The sequence below is a fragment of the Adiantum capillus-veneris genome, chromosome 16, assembly GCF_014529385.1.
Source record: "Adiantum capillus-veneris isolate H3 chromosome 16, ASM1452938v2, whole genome shotgun sequence".
Taxonomy (NCBI): domain Eukaryota; kingdom Viridiplantae; phylum Streptophyta; class Polypodiopsida; order Polypodiales; family Pteridaceae; genus Adiantum; species Adiantum capillus-veneris.
This window is the reverse complement of record NC_140946.1, coordinates 60044571-60068576: the sequence shown is the minus strand read 5'-3', so window position 1 is coordinate 60068576 and position 24006 is coordinate 60044571. Positions and strand designations below refer to the sequence as shown.

General features: G+C 42.6%; 1 protein-coding gene across 1 annotated transcript; it reads left to right on the top strand.

The window, feature by feature from the left end:
- The first annotated feature begins 14327 nt into the window (after positions 1-14327).
- Positions 14328-16190, top strand: LOC147439136 (uncharacterized). The gene is made up of 4 exons (XM_086485040.1): positions 14328-14565; positions 15409-15782; positions 15943-15993; positions 16111-16190. The coding sequence occupies exons 1-4, from the start codon at positions 14455-14457 to the stop codon at positions 16166-16168; spliced, it is 594 nt and encodes a 197-aa protein (XP_086341166.1). The 5' UTR covers positions 14328-14454; the 3' UTR covers positions 16169-16190.
- The last annotated feature ends 7816 nt before the right edge of the window (positions 16191-24006 follow it).

Genomic DNA, 24006 nt, shown 5'->3' with positions numbered 1-24006 from the left:
CAGTTTTCAGACTTTCTGAATGTTCTGGCACACGTAAAAATACTTCCTCTCCTTCTTCAAAGGTAACTTGCCGACGTTTCTCATCAGCGTACTTCTTATACCGATCATGTGCTTGCCGGACATTCTGACAAGCAAGTTTCAGCATATCCATGTGGTCTTGGAGAAAATCCTTAATCTGTTGGAGTTTTTCGGTTGCCAACCCCACCGTAACTGGTGACCTAGGTTGAAGCCTGTACATGAGCATGAAAGAAATAAAACCTATTGTGACATGCTTAGCACTGTTGTAGGCAAACTCGAGAATAGGTAAGTATTCTTTCCAGTCTTACTGTTTTCTGCTGACGTATGCTCTTAGCATATCCTCTAGCACCTGGTTAACCCGTTCCATTTCACCATCCGTTTCTGGATGATCAGCTGTACTGAGGTTTAGTTGTGTAGCCAATCGTTTAAATACAACTCTCCAAAAGTGGCTGTTAAACTGGGGATCACAGTCACTAACAATGTTACTTGGAAAACCATACAATTTGTATAGATTGTCCACAAATAGCTTGACTAGTTTTGGTGTCTTAACCGTTGAATTGGTCGGAATAAACTTACATAGTTTAGTCAACCTGTTTACGACCACCCATACCGAGTCATGACCTCGTACAGTGGTTGGTAAACCTACAATAAAATCCATAGAGATACTTTCCCATTTTCCATTGAGAATCTCCAAAGGATGTAAGAGTCCTCCTGCTTTCAGGCACTCTGCTTTGTTAACTTGACATTTTTGGCAATGCAAGACATAATCTTGAACAAAGCCATGTAGACCTGGCCAGTAAAAATGTCGCCGTACGAGAGCATAAGTTTTCCTAATCCTCGGGTGCCCTGCACTTGGACTATCATGACATTCATAAATAATTTGGCACCGAATGTATGTGTCCGTCGGTACACAAACTCTCCCCTTATGGAGTAGGTACCCATTATCGATGGTAAAATGCTTCCATCACTGTAGTTCATCACTTGATAAAGGAGAACTAGGTGTGGAGGTTAATTGTACACTATCGTCATTGGAGTGAGAAGGATCCCTCTTTTGGACATGGCTCCACACTTTGGAATATGCTTCATCATGCTCATATTTGCCTTTGAGAGAATCTAAAAATTCACTACGAAGTTCCGTGAACAAGAGCGAATTGATCTCTGGCATTCGACTTAGAGCGTCTGCCACTATATTGTATCAGCCTTTGCGATACCTTAGCTTGGCGTCATATTCCTGAAGGATCTTGGCCCACCTGGCTTTTCGACCCTTTAAATCCGTTTGTTGTGTAAACCATTTGATGCTTTCATAGTCAAAAACAATCTCAAACTGAGCACCATACAGATAATGCCCCCATGTTTTTAAGGCAGACACTATTGCATAGAGTTCACATTCGTAAGCAGAATAATTTTGTTGAGCTGCATCAAGCTTCTTGCTTTCAAATGCAATCGGCCGTCCGTCTTGTAAAACAGGACTGCTCGAATAGCACGGTCACTGGCATCCATTTCCAAAACAAATGGTTTCAAAGGATCTACAATAGCCAGTATAGGAGCTGTAGATAATGCATCCTTGAGCGTATCGAAACTGTGCTGTTGAGCGGATCCCCACTGAAAAGTTTTTCCTTTGTCTTTTAGTTGATCCGTTCATAGGAACAATCATTTGAGCATAGTTTTTAACGAACCTGCGGTAAAAACCTGCAAATCCTAAAAATATCTGTAATTCTTCCAGATTTTTAGGAGGAGGCCATTTCCGGATGGTATCCACTTTGGATTGATCTATGTATAGCCCGTTAACTGAAATAACATGCCCTAAATAATGAATTTCATCTTTTAGAAAATCACATTTAGGTTCCTTGGCATATAACTTGTTTGTGCGTACAACTCAAACACCTGCCTGAGATGCTGTAAGTGTTCTTCTTCATTAGCACTATAGACTAGGATGTCATCGAGGAAAACAATGACAAATTTGCCCAAATATGGCTTCAAGACACTATCCATAAGTGTCATGAATGTTGCGGGTGCATTGATTAACCCAAAGGGCATCACCAAAAACTCGTAGTGTCCAAACCGTGTTCCGAATGCAGTTTTAGGTATATCGGCAAGTCGGACTTGGTGATATCCTGACCGCAAATCTATTTTTGTAAAAATGCGAGCATGAGTGAGCTTATCAAACAACTCATCTACTCTGGGCAATGGGTATTTGTTCTTAATTGTAACCGCATTTAAGCCATAGTAGTCTACGCACATGCGCATACTGCCGTTCTTTTTCTTCACTAAGAGGATAGGCGAAGCCCATGGTGAAGAACTGGGTTGTATAAACCCTCTGCTAAGGTAGTCAGCAAGCTGACATTCCACCTCAGTAGCTTCTGAATAACTCATACGGTAAGGTGGTTTACTAACAGGTTTACAGCCTGCAGCCACGCTAATGCTATGTTGTACTGATCGTGTCGGCGGTAATCCTGATGGCAAATCATTAGGAAATACATCTTGAAATTCCTTTAATATTTTTATAATTGAGTAGCAATGTTTGCTTATTTAGAATTAGCAATTGGTGGAATAGAGGAGAGAGAAGCATGCGGCGTTGAGGAATGTTCAACAAACTTAATGCTAGAAAGAAAATGAGACAGTGAGTAACACAAGAAAACCTGATCTATTTCATTATCAGAAACGAGCTGCATAAGCTTAGTGGTACAAATCAGTGGTGATGAAGGTATTATATCTTTTTCTCCTAACAACAACACATGTGCGCCATGGGATTCAAGCATCAAGCTGTTGTGCTCATAGCTACGCTTCAATGATGGTCCTAGGCTATGCAACCACTCCCTACCAAGAACCACATCAGCCCTTTCCATGTCCATAACCTGAAAATCCAAACATGTAGAGTACCCTTGTACTTCCAATGGAACAGCTCGGCATTGAGTATCCCATATTTCAGTATCATGTTCATTCATCATTGCTACCTTGTAGCAGTGGGTACTCGGAGTTTGAGGCAATTTGGGTTTTTTCACCAATCCGTAATTGATGAAATTGTGAGTAGCACCGTCATCTACCAAGATGCGCACCTTGTGTCCTTGCAGATATCCGTGCATACGTACTAACTCATGAGGTCCAAAGGTTGGTTGCCACATGGAAGCTGTGAGACAACATTCATGCACCACCTCAATGTGTGTTACTTCCACTGTAGAGAATCTTGAGGAAAACTCAAGAGGCTGCAGTTGCACCATGTGCACTGCTTTCTCCTTGCCCTAAGCAGCCAATTTCCCCTTGGGACAATCCTTTTTGCCATGACCTCTTCCTAAACATTGAAAACATAATTTTTCTTTCTTGGCTTTATCAAAATCCTCAAGAGAGAGAGGACCCCTCGACCCCTTGGGTTTTTTAGATGCATCTAAATTAGCAACTAGAAATTTTCTTTTATTGTGCCCATACTGAGTGCGTGTATTACCATGTATATTAGCAGGCACGTGACTTTTATGTGTTTTCTTCTCATCAGGATCATCAGAATATGTGCTTTCACTGTGGCTTCCTCAAGTGTTTTAGGGTCTTGGGTCTTGACATACTTCTTAAGCTCGAGTGTCAAACCTCGTATGAACCCCTGTACTTGTTGAAAGGTATCTAAGCCTTCCAACTTGAGGATAATGTCCCAATAGTGAGAGATATATTCAAGGAGTGATGGGTATTGGCGCATGGAACATGTGTCCCAAGCTGTCCAATTCCGATCGGCCTCGTTTGTAGGTAAAAATTCCTTGCTAAACATTGCTTCAAAAGCTGCCCAACTCTGTGGTGTGATGTCCTTCTCCTTGAGAAACATCCACCATTTGTAGGCCTTGCCTTCCAGAGTTAAGCTCGTTTACAAAGCTCTAACTGCATCCGGAGTACGCCGTAAGGCATGAATTCCATCCCACTTGCTGAGAAAGATATTCACTGCATCCTTATTGCGGTCTCAGTCTTCTCCCTGAAAAATCGGTGGTTTGGTGTTCTTTAACAATTCATTCACCTCTTTTGCAGTGAGAGTATGCAACGTATCAGCATTTGGGCCTTGCCCTAGATTAGAAATGCCCTGCCCTTGTGCGGCAACGTGCTCATGCATGTGCGTGTCAACAGGACTCTTAGACTGCTGATGCATTAATTGAATTACTAATGTGGATAGTTTAGTAACATTTTCATTTAAAGCTTTAAAAGTTTCATCCATGACTGTCATGCGTGTCTGAAGTGCACGAAATTATTGAATATCGAGCAATTTGTAAGTATCTTCACGTGCCGTAGCGTCGCGGGTACTCTCCTTGAGAGGATTCGGCCACGGGCCATCATTGGCAGGATCAGGAGTACTTTGCTCAAAATCGAATGTCATATTGATATCCAAATCCATGGCTACACAGTGCGGTGCAAGGAGTACTCAGAAAAAATACTTGATATTGAGAGCACTCGTAAAGAATATTGAGTCTTGCTAACTCCGTCAAAATCGAGAGTAGTCCAGTGGAGAGTGATTCGAATTGTTCGCCGTATATGGAATTCCACAAGTTCTTGATAGCCGAATCAATTAGGCTTGAAAGCGGTGATTGATTTCACCAAAAACTTGTACTGTAACTCCGCCAAATTGGTTGTCTTGAAATCTCTGAGTTTCAGCGTAATACGCAGAAAATTTTTGTCGAAATGTGTGCCGGAATCATCGATGCCGTCCTTTCTGGCCTTGCCGTACTCGCACGTAGAGTGGAGTAGGGGGGGGTGGGGTACCCACTGTGGGTACCACCCCTTATACTTAAATTTTTTGTGTATGGCCACTACCCCTAAGGGGGTTGGGCGCCCTCAAGTGGGAAAATACACGCACAGTCGGCTATGGCCATGAGCAGGCAGCGCTTGGGGCGGACGATGCGGAGCCTGAGGGGCTTCGGCCCTGTGTCGAAAAACGCCAAGCAGGCCCTTACGCCTCTAACAAGCCCGCGCGCCGTTCGTTTGGTGCTCCTGCACCCGATGGCTGTCCATGCCAAGCCCACGTGCCCACGGGGCTTAGTCTTCGTCGACTACCTTAGCAAGGGGTGATCCCCACTGTGTTGGACCACGACATGCAAGGCTTGTGTGGCTAGAAAGCACCACACCTTTCCCTTTCCCAAAATAGGCACTTAGCTCTGATATTAGTGTAAGACAAGGGAAGCTACAGCCTGAGAGTCCACCACCCAACCACCCATTATATAGCAAAGCCCCTGACCCCTTTGCCCTAGTTGGACTCCCCGTTCCACACCGCCTAGCGTGGCCCTGCCCTTGTCTAGTCCGGCCTTGTCGGTGTCCTGACAGCACATATCACATGTGTGTCGACTATAGAGCACTAAATAAGATCACTACAAATTAAAAAAAAAAGAATTCCCGTGCCGCGGATAGAAGATCTATTTGATAAGCTATAAGTTTTGGCCTAGAAAATGCTCCATCCGCATTCAAACTCAAGATGGACAAAAATCTTCAGGCCACTCAAATTCTCTTGAGGAGTACAAGTGATACCTCCAGGTAATCTTTCAAGTTATGAGAGAGAATAAGCTTTTCATTAATCAAAAGTAAAGTGAATTTTTCATACAAGAGATTCAATATTCAGGTCACATTATCTCTCAAGATGGTATGTGTATGGATTCATCAAAGTTGGAGGTAATAAAAGCATGGCCTAATCCAAAGAATCTACATGAGCTAAGAAGCTTTATTGCTATTTGTGCATACTGTAGATGCTTCATAGCAAAATTCTCTCAAATAGCAGGACCATTGCATGACTTAACAAGGAAGAACATTAAGTACTCATGGACTGCTAAAGAACAAAGTGCTTTTGACAAGCTCAAAGAGAACCTTACTTTTCAACCAGCCCTTATGCTTCCGGATCTCTCAAAGCCATTTGAGGTCCAATGTGATGGTTGTGGTGATTGCCTTGGAGTAGTTTTGCTTCAAGAAGGGCATGCCATAGCATATGAGAGCCGAAGGCTCAATGCCAATGAACGGGTCTTGGACATATATGAAAAAGAGCTATTAGCTATTCTACATGCCCTAGACACATGGAAGCACTATCTCTTGGGGGTTCCATTCATCCTACGAATGGATCACAAAGCCTCAAGAAATTCATGACGCAAATCAAGCTCTGAGGTGGGCAAATTTTCTTTCGCAATTTAAATTTCATATTGCTCACATTGCTAGCAATCACATTCAAGTGGTTGTGCACTTTCACAATAGCTAAGGGTAAATGTGGTGTCTATAGCAACTCACAATGATCTATCTTTTATGATAGATGAGTATGCTACTGACCAAGAATTTAAGTAGGTAATTACAACCTTTGCATTAGGGAAGAAAAAAAGGACCATTCACCTTGAAGTATGGTTATCTTCCAAACGGCAATAGGCTATGTGTTACTCACCAATACAATAAGAAAGTCATGTATGAATCCCATGCTTCTCCTTATTCGGGGCAAAGAGGGATTCCATAATCTGCTCTTCGAGGAGTAGAAATGTATTTCTGTTGGTCTAACATGAAATGTAAACATACAAGAGTATGTTTCAAAATGCATGGTATACCAAAAATTGAAATTTAATCAAGGGAAGCAACTTGGATTGTTTCAGTCGACATGCTTAGCAAGAAAATACACTCTATGCCTGTCAAAAAGACTATTAAGGCACATCAAACGACAACCCTCTTTAGATCTCAAATTTTCAAGTATCATGGCTTTCCAACACCCATAGTGTTGGACAAAGATCCTAAAATGACCAGAAATTTTTAGAAGGGTCTCTTTGAGAATCTAGGAAGTAGATTAAATTTCTCTTTCCGCCTATCATCCACAAACGGATGACCAAAGTGAAATAACTAATCTAATAATTCTTGAATCTACTAAAAGCCTATGTCATGGAAGTAGATCAATGTTCTCAACGCGAGAAGTACCTACCTCTTATAGAGTATGCGTACAATGGCATTGTACATACTTCTATGGGGAAAGCACCTTTCGAGGTTAAAGAGGGAAGATCCAAAAGTCCCTCACTACTTAAAGTATATGGGAAGATCTTCACTGATGATGAATATAGCCAAGACTTACAAGAATCTTTTCCAAAGATTAAAAATGTTTTATCCATCTCATAGAAAAGGCAAAAAGGGTTGTTGTTGCTAATAAGCACAAAAGAGCCTTAGCCGTAAAGGAAAATGATTGGGTCTTGCTAAAGTTTCTCAAGGCTCATCTAAGGCATACTACGGGCAAGAATCCTACGGGCCACCAAGAGTATTATGCTAAACTAGTAAAAACATACTATGGTCCCTTCTTTTAAAATTCTTAAGCCAATCAATGAGATGGATTATTAGTTAAAGTTGCCCAACCATTGGCTCATTCACAATGCTAACTATGTGAGCCTACTCAAGCTTTACAAACGAGAACCACCAAAAGAACCAATAATGGAGGACCCGCCAAAGATCGAAGATCAAGAAGAGGTGTTGCAGCCCGAATCGATTCTTTGACACGAAGACAAGGTACTAAGAAACGGTAACGTTATCCAATGATATCTTGTTAAGTTTGAGAATTATCCTTTTAAAGATGCTAGATGGATGAAAGGAACTTAACTTAAGGATAATATGGACCTTGTCAATGTTTACAATGCTACACTAGAGTAAGTAAATGAAAATGCATTTTAAATGAACAATGTTTTTGTCTTATAAGACTCATTCTCTTTCTTTTATTGTGCACAAAATTTAAGAAGTATGCATGCTTCGAACCATGTTTGTGCTGATGACGTCTCCCAAACACCAAGTAGAACTTGTCACTCTACTTTGGAAGTATGATATGGACTAAAGAGTAGACATTCTTGCGGAAGCTAAGTCTCCTGAGCACCAAATGGATTAGTCATCCATTCTAGAATGATGTCGTAGGGTAAATAGGGATCCTCTACCCGCTAAGAAACATGGACTAATGAATAGGTTTTATCTTTTCTACCTCATAGTTGAGGACTACTATGATTTTGAGAGAGAGGTAATGTCATAAAATATAGCACCAAAAGGAGAAATGGTTGCATCTCAATAGGGGTCCAAAAGGAGACGGTCTACCAAAGAGCAATGTGCAATAAGTGCTTCTAAATTTACATCAGCAAGGGACCAAGAGAGATGGTTACAAGTCTATCAAAGAGCAACGTGCATCTAATGGAGCTTAGAATAGCTTAGGGTTAGCTTCATCAAAGACCTCCAAAAGTTAGTGTTAAAAAGTCCTTTGACCTTAGGCAAGATAGGGCTGACCTTTGAGGTGGGAATCCTACCCAAGTATGAGGTGCTTGTCGGCTTGCTAACTAAAGTGCTTAAAGTGTTTGTGGGAACCTTGCCCAAAGCTTGAGGTGATTTTTATGCTTAAATGACTAAGGTTCTTAAAGTGTTCAATTCCAAGATAAACTCTCAAGAGGCATAAACCGTTTCCATGCTTAAAAGATTAGGTGCTTGAAGTGTTCAATTCAAACAAAATGACTTAAGAAGCAGAAAAGACACATGTTAAGATCTCCCCTAGTTGGGCCCTCATGATGTGCTTGAATCCTATTGGATAGGCTTTAAAGGGGTCCAATGAGAATGTAGATGCATAAAAATAAATAATTAAGTTCTCTCTCTCAAAAAGGAAAAAGAGGACACATGTCCAAATGATATAATTAAATAATACAAAAGAGAGAGAGAGAGAGAGAGGTGGACCAAACAAGATAAGGGGGTATACTTTCCCACACAAACACACACATTCTCTCATTGTGTGAAGTGCAAAGTGCAAGAGCGCCATCTCCTTCTCCAAGCTTGTTGAGAAGTGGAGAGCCTACACCAACACTCTTGGCTATGGAATGCAAATCCAACCAAGAGCCATGCTTCAATGCTTAAGCTTGCCATCTTATTCATCTTCATTACTATGCTATTATGCTATGCTAAGTAAGAAGATTGATGATAAGTGAGGAACTATTTCTTTCTCCTATGAATGATTCTTCTTCCTCTTCCCTACCTTCATTCCCCGCTAGCTCTCTCCACCTTCAAAGGTGTTTGAGGCCTTGGGATTGAGGCTTGGGATAGTTAATGATTTTTGCAAAGTTTATGTTATGCTCGTGATGCATGAAGCTTTCCATCTTCATAGCATCACCAAGGTCACAAGGAACACAAAGATTGTATTGTACCAAGTCTCTCTTGATGGGAGAATCTATAATACAAATGCCTTTTGGAGGGGAGACCGGCTCCAAGTAAATCCGGTCCTCAACTATTGTCATGTTCTCTAATAATCTCTCTCTTGCAAAAGTATTGTTCATGCCAAGTCAATTAAGTACTATGTTCATGTTGCTACCATCAATTAAGTTTACCCTCTATGTTCTTAAAGTAATGTCACAAAAATGCTCACTCTAATTCTCTTAATTCCTCTATTCTCAAAGTTCATAGGCCATTTCCATTACATCACAGCTGGATGATGAGTCATCAACGTGTGAAGGTTTGACTAGGCCTCATTCAGTCCCTTTCTCTGGACCACACAATGCTAACTTCACCCAATTGCAAGCGCTCCATTCATACTAGTCATTTGAGTCTCATCCCCTTGCTCTAATCACAAGGCGGGTGTGTCGGATTATTGCCTATAGCACACACTACCCTTGAATTCTTTTGTGATGTTGTTTTTTGTTGTTGCCACACTACCTGCTACTATCCTTGCTATTGCTCCTGGCCGCCATCGGCCCTACGATAGACTTGCTTGCATCCTTGTTTGCGTTTAGTCAATGCACTTTTCTTTTTTGTTAAATTGGTTGTTTGTGGTTTTTTCTAAGTTCTTATTCCCATAGCAGGGTTTCGAGGCCCACATGGATACAAACTCCATGCGTATAGCCTTTCAATTTTGTATTTGGGGACATTTCCATGGGTTAAGGTTCCTCCAAGACCACACATTGCAAGCACATCTTAATAGCAATACATTCAATAATAAGAATGTATACAATATTTGTGCACGAAAGGACTCTCATGTAAGCATGGGATCAAACAATGCCTACAACCCAAGTGTTTGGTAAGACCGCCCATCATTATGAGAACACACAAGCACCATGCACATAGCAAGCAGAATGTATGTGTGTTTCACACCATTAGCCAAGAAAATTGTACTCTCAACATTTTGGACTGATAAAGACATGATGACAATGCATGAAGACAAAGCCAACGATAGAACGATGAAGACGACGACAACCACAAAAACAAATGACAAAGATATGAAGACAATTTTGAAGGGGACACACATGACAACCTCTTCACACAAAAAATGAGAACCACTATGATGTATCATGGGACATCTCTCTCTCTCTCTCTCTCTCTCTCTCTCTCTCTCTTGCATAACAGGTCTTGAGTTCAACTCCTCGTCGGCTAGATCTTTAAGGTCTCTTGGGATAGTTTCCTACGACATTAAAACTCTCTTCTTCTTCTTCTTCTTCTTCTCTCTCTCTCTCTCTCTCTCTCTCACACACACACACACACACACACACACACACACACACACACACACACATCCCCCCCTATGAGTGAGACTTATTGGCTATAGTATATGCACTTCAAAAGTGGAGACACTATTTATATAGTGCCATTTGTGAGGTCTGGACGGACTATGAAAGTCTAAAATGGCTTTCAAGCCAGATGAATTGAAGGGTATAAAATATCGGTTGGCGGAGATTGTACAAGAGTTTGACCTTCAAATACGTTACTGGAGAGGTAAATATAACGTAGTGGCAAATGCACTTAGTCGTATGCTGTAGATTAATGAATTAGGATCATAGTCTTCAAGACTAAGTTCTTGGAGTCACTACGTGGCTTATGTTAGCATGATACATCCTTTACAGAGGTGTGGTGTGATGTACATGATCACACTACTTCACAGACATGACCACCCTCCTCGTCGACACATAGTGCTAGTCTAGAGAGACAAGCCATAGGTGCGATGAGTAGCGAAGCAAGAGTTGATACAAAGAGACTGATCAAGACTTTGTAGTTTGGGGCCAAAGAGCTCTAACATAGACCCTTGATAGCCTTTGTGAGCTTTAGCTTCAAAGGGGGATGATAAAGTTTGTCGAGGGGAGAAGTATGTTAACTACTCCATTGATGACAAGTACTTACTCTACGAGGGTAGAGTGTGAGTACCAACTACTGGTGGCTTTTGAGCGTGCATTCTTAAAGAAAATCACGATTGTCCAAGTGCAAGTCACCCGAGATTCAGAGGACCTATGCACTAATTAAAAGATAATTTTATTGGCCTAGTTTGTTTAAGGACTTACATACTTATGTGTTGAGACGTAACAAGTGTCACATCAATAGTCATGAACATCTAAAGGCTGGGGGCTACTCCATCCTTTGGAGATTCCTTAAGGGAAATGGAAAAGCATTTCCATGGACTTCATTGCCAGTTTATCCAAGACTAGTCGTGGAACTAATTCAATTTGTGTGGTAGTGGACATGTTAACTAGATTGGCAGAGTTTATTACCGCCACGAAGAAAATGGTTTAAATGCCAGAGTTGGCAAAAATCTTTATTGAACATATCTACAAGCTATATTGGCCTAATATTAGACAGAGATAGGAAATTCAGTAGTCATTTTTGGAGGGAAGCCTTCAAAAAGTCGGATACTACTCTTAGCATGAGTGCAACATATCATCCTGCAGTCTGATGGGGTTAACCAAATCCTAGAGGACATGTTGCGTTCTTATGTATGTAAGAAGCACTATAATTAAGAAGAATACTTACCCATTTTGGAATTCTCTTACGACGGTTCCAAACATGAGCAACTTGATTTACATCATTCATGTTGATGTATGGTTTCCACTAGGAGAAAATTCAGTATGTCAAGGATTTCCTCGAAGATATGAATGATATACTGAAAACAGCAAAGGAAAGCATTTCTAGTGCATAGGATTGTGCTAAGACATATGTTGATAAAGGATGAAGAAAAGTTACCTTTGTTGAAGGTGACCTTGTAGTCCTAAGGGTTCCTGCAAAGTTATGAACCATGGAAACGGAAAAGTGTGTCAAAATTTATCCTAGATCCCTTTAAAGTTCTTATAAAAAGATTGGAACGTTGCATATAAACTTGAGTTACCGAACAGTCCTCAAGATCACCTTGTCTTCCACATCAATACATTAAAGAAATCACTTTCACAGTTTGGAGAACGTAGTTTCTCCAGAGATTTTGGTCGACTTGATAGAATCACCAAAGGTTTCAGAGAGTGGAGCACTAGTTGCACTAAACTGCTAAAGATTATTTGAAGGTTGCAAGTTGCCAAAGCTTTAGATTGTTTGCCAAAGATGGAGGCTTTTTTTTCCTTTGGTATTTTGGAGCTTTGATACATGCTTTGGAGTACGTAGGTTGGCCTTGGAGATTTGGAGTTTGCTTGTGGAGATTCTCTTATGGAGTTTTGGTTGCCTATGAGTGTGAACACTATGGGTGGCCTATTTCTAGTGTAACTCTCTTCTATAGTCTTCCCTTGCTCCCTTGTCTCTAGCTTTTGATGTATCTCCCTTATTTTATTCAGTGTATCACTTGTAGTTTTTCCTTTATAATTTTGTTATATCCCAAGAGTTTTTTGCTACCAGTTAGGTTATGTGTAATGCTTGAGCATTTGTAACTCCTTTGGACTCCTTGTGATACTAGTTGAAGCCCCACTTTTTAGAGAGAGAGAGAGAGAGAGAGAGAGAGAGAGAGAGAGAGAAGGGGTGTACATGATTGGATTGTGTGTGTTTGTATCAATCTTGAGAAGGATGACTAGAGATGGTTGTGTGTGTGTGGTAATTAAAAGAGTAAGATAAGAGCGGTTTCTCCTTTTCCATGTGCCTAGAAGATGGCTTTGCATAGAGTCAATCGTAATGAAAATGGATACTTATTTCTTTATTGCATCTGACAAGTGGCAAAAGCATAAGTGGGCTATGGACTATGTAAAAGGATAGCATATTTATGAATATTTTATTATTAAAGTGCTCTTTATGAGCTAGGGTCACTGTACGTCTGGGCGGGCAGTCTGTAATTTTTTTGAGCATTCAAGAAATCTATAAACACACCTAAAGCGCCAAATATGGCACTCATCGTATAACTAGCTTGAGCCTTAACATTTAGCGTGGCAAGTGAAAGACCCGTGCAAACTGTCGAGGATCTGAGAATGCACCGCACAAAATTCTACGTTCTTAGACCTTGGTGCTAGTTGGCCACGACACTATTGTATGATGCAATTTTTGTAAATTAGGTCAAGATTGTAAATTCGGGTTAGCCCGCCCCCCCCCCCCCGCCCCCCCCAAAACCCACCGACCCTCAAGACTTGAATGTCCCCCTTGGGAGCACGGTGCCCTCACCACTTCACCCATGCCTTCTTATTGAAATATATGGAAATCAACTTGATGTTGTGAATGCGGACCGATGTAAATTGGGGAAATTAATAACTTTGGGGTTCGAGGTGGCATTTTGAAAATTTGGGGCATGCTCGTGTCACTCAGGACAGATTCAGACTGCACAACTCAGTCGGCCTACCGAGGCCTTTCCCTCTCTCTTCTATTCACACATTGCAAAAGACTAGCCACACACTAAACCTGCTACTTGTAATCAACAACACCTATTGGTTAAATTGAATAGTATAGAAAACTATGAGGGGTGGGATCGTGAGATCGAACGCTTTTCCGCTTTTGAGGTTGAAAAGAGCATGGAGTTTTTGCTTGTCTGGGGTGGTGAGGCTGCATGTGTAGATGGCGAGTTCAGAAAAGTCTGCCTTCATTTTTGACAAATGGTAGTAGGCCACAAAAGCTCTTTGTGGACTTGGCATGGGCGTGAAGGCCCTTAGAGAGGAGGGCCGGTTGGCCTTCATCGACATTAAATCCCATGGGGTCTCTACTGAAGACCTTGTCATGGGATCGACGGTGGAGAGTTGAGCACGGAGATCACAAGGAGTTTCGACCGCAAACAAAAAATTTGCGTGGAGGGTCGCCCCTAGATTCGAACCCGGATGGGCGCTGTGGCAGCCTGATACCTTAACCAGGTGCGCACATGCAGTTCATCGAAATGCATGTGAGTTATGTTTGACTTTACAAAATGTGTCCGAGTTTACCTTTTCCAAATTGAACGGCGATGCGCGTCTCTGCTTTTGTGCCCATACTTCTCCTCCGTGGATCCCACTACCGGGGGTTCATTTAAGGACCCGTGCTAGGGTTGGCCTCTATGGGAGTGTGCCCTATTGCAAGCCTATCTTTCTGGACCTTTATGCTTGAGATATTCTTGGGCAAACGGTCCAGATGGGAAGGATCGGACGGAGGAGACAGGGTATCAGGAAGTCTTTATGTGGAGAAGGTCATGGAGGAAAGTTCCCTCACTTTCCGACGGCTTGTTGCCGTCTTCTGCACCTTCTGTGCGTTTGTGTAGGGTTTGAGGAACCGTCCTAGGTTGGGTCTTCTCCTTTAAGGTTTCCTTCCTCTATCAGGGTTTCGACCATGGCTGCTGCCACAGAATACCGCTGCTTCGTGGGAGGCCTAGCCTGGTCTACCAGCGACCAGGGCCTCGAAGATGCTTTCAGTCCCTACGGCCAAGTGATCGAGTCCAAGGTTTGGTTCTTTCTCTGGTTTCTCTTCAGATCTGTCATGGCCTCCTTGTATATAGCTTCGTGTGAAAGTGGAAATTGAAGAGTCGCTGCGTGTCTAGACCTGTAGTTAACCTATTTTACATGAAAATGGTCTGAGTTTTTGGTGCTCTTGGGTGTCAAAATTTGCGCATCCCATTGATGGGAGAACCATTAGCTTGTTTAGGTTGAGGTTCTTTGGCATACTTTGATTTCGTATGGCCCTCAGGTTATCAGAGAGCAGTCATGTCTAGTGATCCTGCTTCTTTGGCATGATCTACCACGTTTTTGAGAGCGGGGTGGGCAGGTCAATCTGGAACTGGTACTATATTTTCCTTGTGTTCTTTGTCGTGGCTTTTCAACCATACTGAGTAGCGTTCATTGGCCTGCACAAAACTGTTTTCAGAGCTGATAAATGTGAAGGTAAATGCAATTGTGAATATATAAGGCAGATCTAATTTTTCAGGGTACTGTTGCTCTGAAAGATATGTCTGGTGAAGTTAGCATTCGTTGCATGATTATGCATGAGACACAGTGTAAAGGAGTCGATTGGGAGCCAAGCTTGCACATACGAACTGTGGATTCTTAGATCTGCTATCGGGCTCTATGACTGCTGTCAGTTATCAGCAATTCTCTACCATAATTTCATGAGTCCTTTTTTTTAAGCTCTCATACATGCTTTCATGTAGGCTCTGACCCTTTTTATACTAATTGTATTGCTAGTCTTATGCAATTGTGCCATCTGTTTTATTTGAAATAGTCTTTAATTTTAAGGAATGCATCTTGGCCTGGAGTGGTAACGTTTTTGCTTCTTGTAAGATGTTTTCAGGTGATAAATGATCGGGAGACTGGGAGGTCTCGTGGGTTTGGTTTTGTCACCTTTGCTGATGAGCAGTCCATGATGGACGCAATTGAGGGCATGAATGGAAAAGATTTGGATGGGCGAAGCATCACTGTGAACCAGGCCCAAAGTCGCAGTGGAGGTGGAGGTGGCTATCGAGGATCCGGAGGTGGGGGTGGAGGCTATAGCAGTGGTTCACGCTATGGTGACAGGGAAAGTGGGTATGGAGGAAGGTCAAATGGAGGTGGCTATGGTGGTGGGCGGGAGCGCAGCAGTTATGGTGGAGGAGGTGGTGGTGGATACGGCGAAGGGGGAAGAAATGGTTATGGTGGAGGGGCAGGTGGTTATGGTGGAGGAAGCAGGTATGGCAGTAGTGGGGGTCCAGACTCTGGCAGCTGGAGGAAGAATTAACAAGCGTTTTTTGTCGGTCGACGACTTTGCAGAAGTTAAAGAAAGTTCAGTGTTTTTTCAGGGTCTACTTCTCCCTGACTGTACTTATTACTTTGTATTAGTCAAATGCAGAGTTTTATGTATTGCTAGGCAGCTTGGTCGTTTGAACAGGGTTGATGAGAGGTGACTTCACTTACTTCCTGCTGACAGGACTCAGTCCGCAAGCTGTGACATTTTGTGTGTGTATGGGTGTGTGTTGAAAACCGTGCGTGGACCTAATTTTAAGTCGTCACTTTACAGGCTGCTTTTTCTCAATGTAAGCACTCACATTGGCATGGTTTCGCTCGTTGGGAGATAAATTTGTTGTGCAGGTTGTGAAATATGCCTGTGCTACTATTTTCCAAAAGTGGTAAGGTCTCTGAGGGTTAGTTTGGAAGTAAACCTACAATACCGTGTAGAGAATGCATGCATTTTGAACGTCTCTCTGGTTTCCTCCTTTTAAAATGCTGTTAACTGCTAGGTTGTCTGTTTTTTTATGCAGGTGTTGCAATTCGCTGAACCTTTGTATGCTGATCCTTCTTAAGTAATCGACGATTCATCTTTGTTTCTGTAATCGCAGTAGTGCGAGTAGTAGGGGTCTGTTACTGTAGTATTTGCTACTTGTGTGGTAGCTTGCCAACTGATGGGTGCTCTATTATGAAGGCAAGCAGGTAATGTTTTGGACAAATAATTCAGAACTTACGTCTGCTCTTCTTGTTTTTATTACTGCAGTATGTATCCCTGCGGGACCCCCGACTCTTGTCAATGCTGGGTGTTAAAGATGACATGTTTTGGTAAGTCTTGGGACGCTTGGGGTGATCTCTTGGGACATCTTTTGTGCTATTGATCCGCCTTCCTCTGTATGGTCAATGACTACTGAAACTTGGCTGCAATCTTCAACTGATATTTGCATTCTGGAGTCCCCTTTCTTTTTTAGGCTGCAAGACATGAGCCCTGTTTCAGTGTTCTAAATTTGTGTTGCACTAAAGACCCCTCCGTAGTTAAGGTTGCATGCACAACCTCACATAGCTGCTCCAAGGATATTGTAGCAACAAAACACTACTGTGAGGTGCTGCCCATAGCAATTCGCCAATTGGTTGGGCTCTTGCAGCTACCTGCTGAAATCTGTGCAGATCAGTGCCGGACGCGAACGATTCAGTCCTAGACAGATGAAAGCAGCCATGAATGATGTGCAGGTGTATGATTTGCACGTCTCTAGTTTGTACTTGAGTTACTAGATCAGCTCAGAAAGCTTAATTGAATAGAATCACGAATGGACCGACATATCTCTGTTCCTTGTTTTTTTTGCATCTCTGTGAAGGTGTGTTTCTGTTCATTGTTTTTGTTGGATCTCTGTGAAGGTGTGTTTGCATGTGTATATACGCACGCTCACTCATACACACACAACACACATAAATATATATATTTTCACAATTTCAATGTGAGGCTTCTTATGTTAGTGTAGACTGAATGGTGGGTCACACACCTCCCTTTCTAACATATGCTAAAGTGCACTATTGTTTTCTTGACCTTTTTGGTGGGAACCGCTTCTAGGACTAAGGACCACCTTGGGCTCACTGCACCTTGGGGAATAAAGGGAAGGTAAAGCCTATCCAGTGTTATGCTCTACTAGCATTGATTTTACGTAATTGCTTCTCTTAAAAGAAACTGCTTTAGTTGAGAGATGCCATTAAAAGTTTCTGTTTTCCCTGGTCGCCTCTCCTTGACCTCCTCTGCTTGTTGCCTCGGCGCCTCGAAGTATTACCGCCTCTGGTCGCACCCAGAACCACTACAATTTCCAACCATCGCAGTCAGTCAGGGAGTCCTTGCCATAACATGGTACAGCGATGCTATTACTACAGCACTGCCGATGAAGCCCCCCCCCCCCCCCCCTTCCCCTTCTGAGTTCGTGCGCTCTATTTTCAATAACCCCCCCCCCCCCCCCCCCCCCAACACACACACACAAAAACACACACACAAGGGTATACCTTCAAGCATCCTGCTTTCTCCAGTAGTTCTTGACTGGTGCCATCGCCAAGAGAATTGAGACAGTCATAAGCTGCAATAATTAGCATGCAAATTAAGATTTGCCTAAACAGAGAGAGAGAGAGAGAGAGAGAGAGAGAGAGAGAGAGAGAGAGAGAGTCTGTCTTAAATAATTAAGTACTTCCTGCCTCTTGTCTGGTTGGCGGCTCTTGTGCAGAGTGCAGAGGTTGATAGAGAGAACCTCCAACTGTAGCTTTTTACAGATGGGAGAGAGAGAGAGAGAGAGAGAGAGAGAGAGAGAGAGAGAGAGAGAGAGAGAGAGAGAGATGTGTCTCCCAGTGAGATATTTTGAGCCTACCACAAGTTGCCCTGTGACTCACTACAGTGTTAACCTAAACGGCTACCCCCGGTGATGTCTGTCTACCTGGAGGGAAGAAGCCTTATTGACTTTCGACTTCAGGGACGTGATACCTGCTGGGGCTACAGCATGTGCGCTAACTGCCAGTAGGTGGTGAAGTTCAGGTCTCAACCTGCCATCCACCAGAACCAGGCATGTGGGCTCTGGAAGAGAGAGGCTGCCGTCTCTAGAGAGAGAGAGAGATGGTGCTTCCTGCCAGTAGGTTGTGAAGTGCAGGTCTCAACTGGCCAGCCACTGCCTAGTACTGAGAGAGAGAATCATGTTGCTCGATGATGACCAGTGACAGTAGATCAGTAGACGGGGGCTTCAACGATACCTTCTGGCCGCTGACGTGTAGGCAGCACAGTCATCGTCGTCGTCGTCGATGATCAGTGACTGCAGGGCAGGCCTCAACAATACCTTTCTGTAGACGCATAGGCAGCACAGTGCAGCAGCTTTGATCAACACAAACAGCTTCGATTCCAACTATTTAGGGGGCAAAGATTGATTAATTATGTCGTCGCTGTACGTTAGTAACATTTTTTATGACGGCAGCTGAGCTGGCAAGAATCCAATAGCCAACCCTGTGCATCCGGTGGATAATGGAGGCTGAATGAAAAGTGTAAATCCTCTTCCCACTGAGCCCAAACTTTGAGGGGCTAGGGAAAGGCTGCTCAGTGACCTTTGTCTGTGATCTGGGCGACCAGTGGAGGCTGGGAGCCCGCTTAGGATTGCGGGAAAAGTTGCTCACCGACCTTTCCTGACCGTCGAGGAGAAGGGGAAGAGGGTCATGAGTGTTAGTTATCTGAGCTTGCACAGAATTAAATCAGTGCAGTGACTTTTTTTCCAGCTTCTGATTTTTCAGCTCTTCAGAGGGTAGCAGGGGTGTGGTATTCTGCATGCTGAGGTGTCGGCAAGAGGACATTCTGTGTGCTGAGTAGGGAAGCATCCACCAGATGCACGGAAGTTGAGTAAATAAAGTCCAGCAGATCTAGGGTCCTGGATCGTTGAAATTGTTCAAAATTGGTAGCCCCTATTTCCCCAAACCTCTACTAAAGGTACCTCTCTTATGGCACATGCCTTGTACCGAGTAACAACAGTTGATTTTGTGCTTCGTAGTGGTGGAGTGTAGACATCCAGCCCCTCCCTGATACATGCCTTACACCTAGTAATAACATTTGCTTTGTGATTGTGGAATGTACAGTGGTGGACCTTGCACTCCATTGTTTGGGGAAAAATGAGAACACAAAAAAAATGACCGTAGTGTAGCCTTCCTCTGCCTACTTACCCCTCACCTTTGTACAGGGCTTGGCTGGCCTGTCCCTCTGAGTTCTCTTGCCGTTGCCCCCCCTTCCTTTTGTCTTGGTTGTAACATGAAATAGAGTCCATATTTCACGTGCGCACATGCACATTTGTCATTGTTATGGAGCCAATTCTCAAACCTTATTTTTAACTTAGCTTTTCTATGAAATGGATTGCAAAATGGCTGATCAAATTGGTTAATCTTGTCAATTTGAGAATCTGGTCTGCTAATTTGGCAATGGACAGACCTCAAATGGTTTCAACTCATTGGTGGGATTTCTTACCATCAATAGACTGACTACCTATACCTAGCTCACTTGGCCTTGTTGCGTATAGTGGATCAATCTGTTGACCTAGCAGTGAGGTTGGCCAATCTGTTGACTTGTAATTTTTTTTTTAGTGGTTCAAGTCTTGAGCACTTGTGCACTTGCACCCTCTTTATTTTTGAACACTTTCACTTGAGGAAGAGAGTGGCTTGTGGGTCCCTCAGTCCTTCCATTTAAATATCTAGCTGGCTGATGGCGCGATCTCTTTCCAGGTTTTTCTTTTCTTGATATATTGCAGAATCGAGCCGTTTTTTCTTGATATTATTTTATTGAAATTTGAGACCCTTGCTGTTTTTCTGAGTCTATTTGTAATTTTACTGAAGGCAAGAAACTTTGCTTGACCTAGTTGTTCTCTAGATAGTTGTATTGTTTTACTTCAGTAGGTTGTGGATCAAAATTCTGGGTTATTTTGTTTTGGAATGAAGCATGCAGTTATGTTCTACTGTTCTTTTTTCAATTATGTGTTGAACTTTACCCGTTTTCTTGAGATAATTACACTTAAGGGTTTTTTTTTTAATATCGTGGTGAAAGGAAAGTGGATAAATGTGATGAGGGAATATGTTAATAGGACCTTTGAAGATTCCTTGACCATTTTTTTTGTTGCATTAATTATTTCTAAAGCTTTTTTTTGTGTCAATTTAAATATAATACATATGCCTCAGTGCCTCACATTTCTTCGAACCTCACCCTTTTAGCTAACTATGGTGTCATTTGTTTTGATCTATTTAGATTCTCTCTTCTTTTTTCAAGTAAATCTTCTTGTGTTGTTTAGTCATGCCATCTTATTTCTTTACTCGTTGAAAAAGATTACTCACTTATAAGAATCATGAGAAAGGTTTATTCATTTTTGAAGTTAATGTTCAAGATAATTAGTAATGAAAAGTGGGGTGCTTATTTAGTAACACACTATTTCGTCGTTTAGATTTTTACTACTTTTTAGTATTTTTGCTCACTTTTGACAACTTCATCATGGCTGAGCATGCCCATCACGTTCGGGGAATGATACTTTCGTTGGTTTTATAGAGCATGTTCAAAGCGTCAATGACCTTTGTACAAACCTGCACATACTCTTGGACATTGACAACGTGAGTCCCTAGGGATGTCACAGTTGTTGTTGAGGTTATGCATGATAAAAGTCAATCTTATTCTTTCCGTTTGGACAAGTAGCAAAGTTGAGGTTACATATTGTCAAGTTTTGAACTTTATACTTTTAGGTTGCATCCAAGTAGTATTCATTTCTAGTATTTAGCTTACATTAGAATTCAAGAATTTGTTCCTTTTAAAGTTTTGTGGAGTTTTGGATTTCGTTTGAGATGTCTTATCCTTGTTTAGTGTTTACTTGTTTCAAGCCTTAGTGAAGTAGTCTACATTAATTTAAGCCTTTCTAAAAGCATATTTTACAATACTTATTTGTTTTGATTGGTAGTAAATAAAGTGGTCTTTTTTTCAGGCGGCGTTTTTGGTTTCTTCTCTGCTTTTGGATTTTCGTGACTGTTTTTATTCCCTCTTGTATTTCGTAAGTTAAGACTATTCTTACCTTATGAAGGTACATTTTTTCAGTGCTAGGCTTCACTGTGGATTAGTCTACCCTTGACCTTTGGAATCATGACAAAAACTAAGTTTGCTGAAGTTGATGTATGCTCATGTATGCAAGTGTGTGGTTTGTGGTGTTGGGAGCATATGTTAAGACCTAGTTCTACATCCACTATTAGGCATTGATGTTGTAGTATTTAGTCAATACTATGCATGACATATGACGTTGATAAGTGACTATCATGAGGCTATAGTTGCACTTTACTTCATAGGCGAATTTGGGCTCTTCCTTGATTCATCTCTCTCTCTCTCTCTCTCTCTCTCTTCCTTCTTTCAACGTCATTTGGATGCTCTGCATACATATGCTCGTCAGAGTGGATTGTTTGTCAACTTGGGAAAAAGCAAGGTTATAGTGTTGAACACCACACCGAAGTGGGTTAGGAGGTCAGCACCCGCGTGACAGTGGATTGTTTGTCAACTTGGGGAAAAGCAAGGTTATAGTGTTCAACACCACACCGAAGTGGGTTAGGAGGTCAGCACCGCACCCACATTTACGAATGGCCAGGAGATTGTGGAATATATAGATGCATATACTTATCTGGGGGTGGTCTTCGGTGGAGTGGTGTTTTCACTGAGGAGAGCATCAGAGACTAGACTGACGAGAGCATATGCAGCTTTGGGAGGACTGGGGAGGATGTGTTTGTAGGTTTAGTTTCAGGAACCATGAACAAAGCTCTAGCTTTTTGACACTCTAGTGACTCCAGCTATGCTCTATGGAGTTCAAGTATGGGGACACTCAGTAGACCACCATGGGACATTTAGCAACACAGATGGATGGAGATGTATGAAGAGGCCTCTGATCTCTATGATCGCTCGGATGATCCGTGCTAAGGCCTCAGCGTTGCATGAGATTTTTTCGAGCCGAGATAACCCCCCCCCCCCCCCCCCCCCCCCCCCCCCCCCCTTCCCTTGTGGGTGAGGCATTGACTAGATCAATATCCTTTATGCATAATCTATGGTATCTCCCTAGGGACGGATATGCTCGGCTTGCCCTCGAGTCATCTCGACAATTAGCTCTACAAGGCGATACAACATGTTGGTATGGACAGATGACATCATGGTTTCAATCGCATGGTTTCAACATGGATAGATTGCCTCCATTTCAATACTCCCTGGATGCACCCTCCTTGTCTCTCCCGGACAGAGATCACCAGACTCATACGTCACGATCTGATTCAGCTAGATATCAGGAGCACATGGATACAGTCGACACATGAGTTGGGCAACGAAGATGGCCTTCTACAGGGAGCATCTTCTCCAGCTCACGGAGGAGGGCTTTGTAAATCGTCCTGCATACATGGACACACACTTATCTCATGGGATAAGATGCGCTATTGGGCAGATATGCACATCCTCACAGCAACTCCATATCCCAAATCGTGACTAACTGTTTCTGAGGGGTGTTGGCAGGGGCCAAGATATGTCACCTATATTATAACTTAGAGCAGAGACAGAGCTGCACTACACGTCATTGCCCGACGTACTATGAGATGCACGGCTGCTTCCACTTTAGAGAAGGTTTCAGACCTTTTTCTAGAGTCATGAGATACAAGGATCAGAGATGTCTCGTATTGTTCCTGCTAGAGCTGCGCAGACTTATAGAGAGCTTGCTGAGGACATCAGGGGAAAGACAATCTCAGAGACGAATTACAGATTTGTTTACACCAACTAGGGGAGAGCCGAAGGAGCAGTCATTACTCCAGATCTCCGAGCCCACCCATACTAGAGGTACATTGCTTGATCGAGCCACTAAGCTAGGCAGATCAAGACGCCCACGACCTCGGGGGGTCTCCCACCACCGACGAAGGCTGCAACAACAGAAGATACAGATCACTCTAGCTCGACATGCAAGACGCCCAACCAGAGTACCGATCATGGAGGAGGTTGATGAGATCCGACAACGCGACTGATGAGAGATTTCATTTGAAACCCCCCTTGTATATCATCTCAATCGTGAATCCACTACATATTTATTTCTTTCCTCCTCAGTGTTTGAGTGTTAGTTCTATGTAACTTTGTAATTTCCGTACTCGGATATGATATCAGATTCACCAATTGTAACTTTTTGGTCTCATAGATCATTGTGGCCTTTTGAAGACGTTAGTATAACATTTCATTTCATTTCCCCCTCAACCATTGTACCTTACGAAACCTCATTAACTTTAACTAGCCTCCATTTTTGTACAACCTCGTTAACTTTAACTAATCTCGAATTTTGTACACCCTTTAAGAAATTCTCCCCCCTCCCCCCTATTTTTAGTACCTCCTAAGAATTTGGAGAGTAACTCAACTTTAAAACTAGCCTATCCTCCCTTGATTATAGTACTCTGTGTAGTTTACCTTTTCTTAATTATCCCTTTTCCCTAGGCCTTTAAGGGCTTTTAATGGCTCTGACTGTTTCGCCCTGTGGCTTTGGCAACGACGACTACTATCTTGCCCACCTCGCGTTCTCCCCTGTGCGCTCCCTGCTCAAGCGTACCGTTTGCTGCATACCTCTCTCCGTACCCTGCTCGCCATCTCCCCCATCGCTCTAGCTTGTTGTACTGCCCGCCG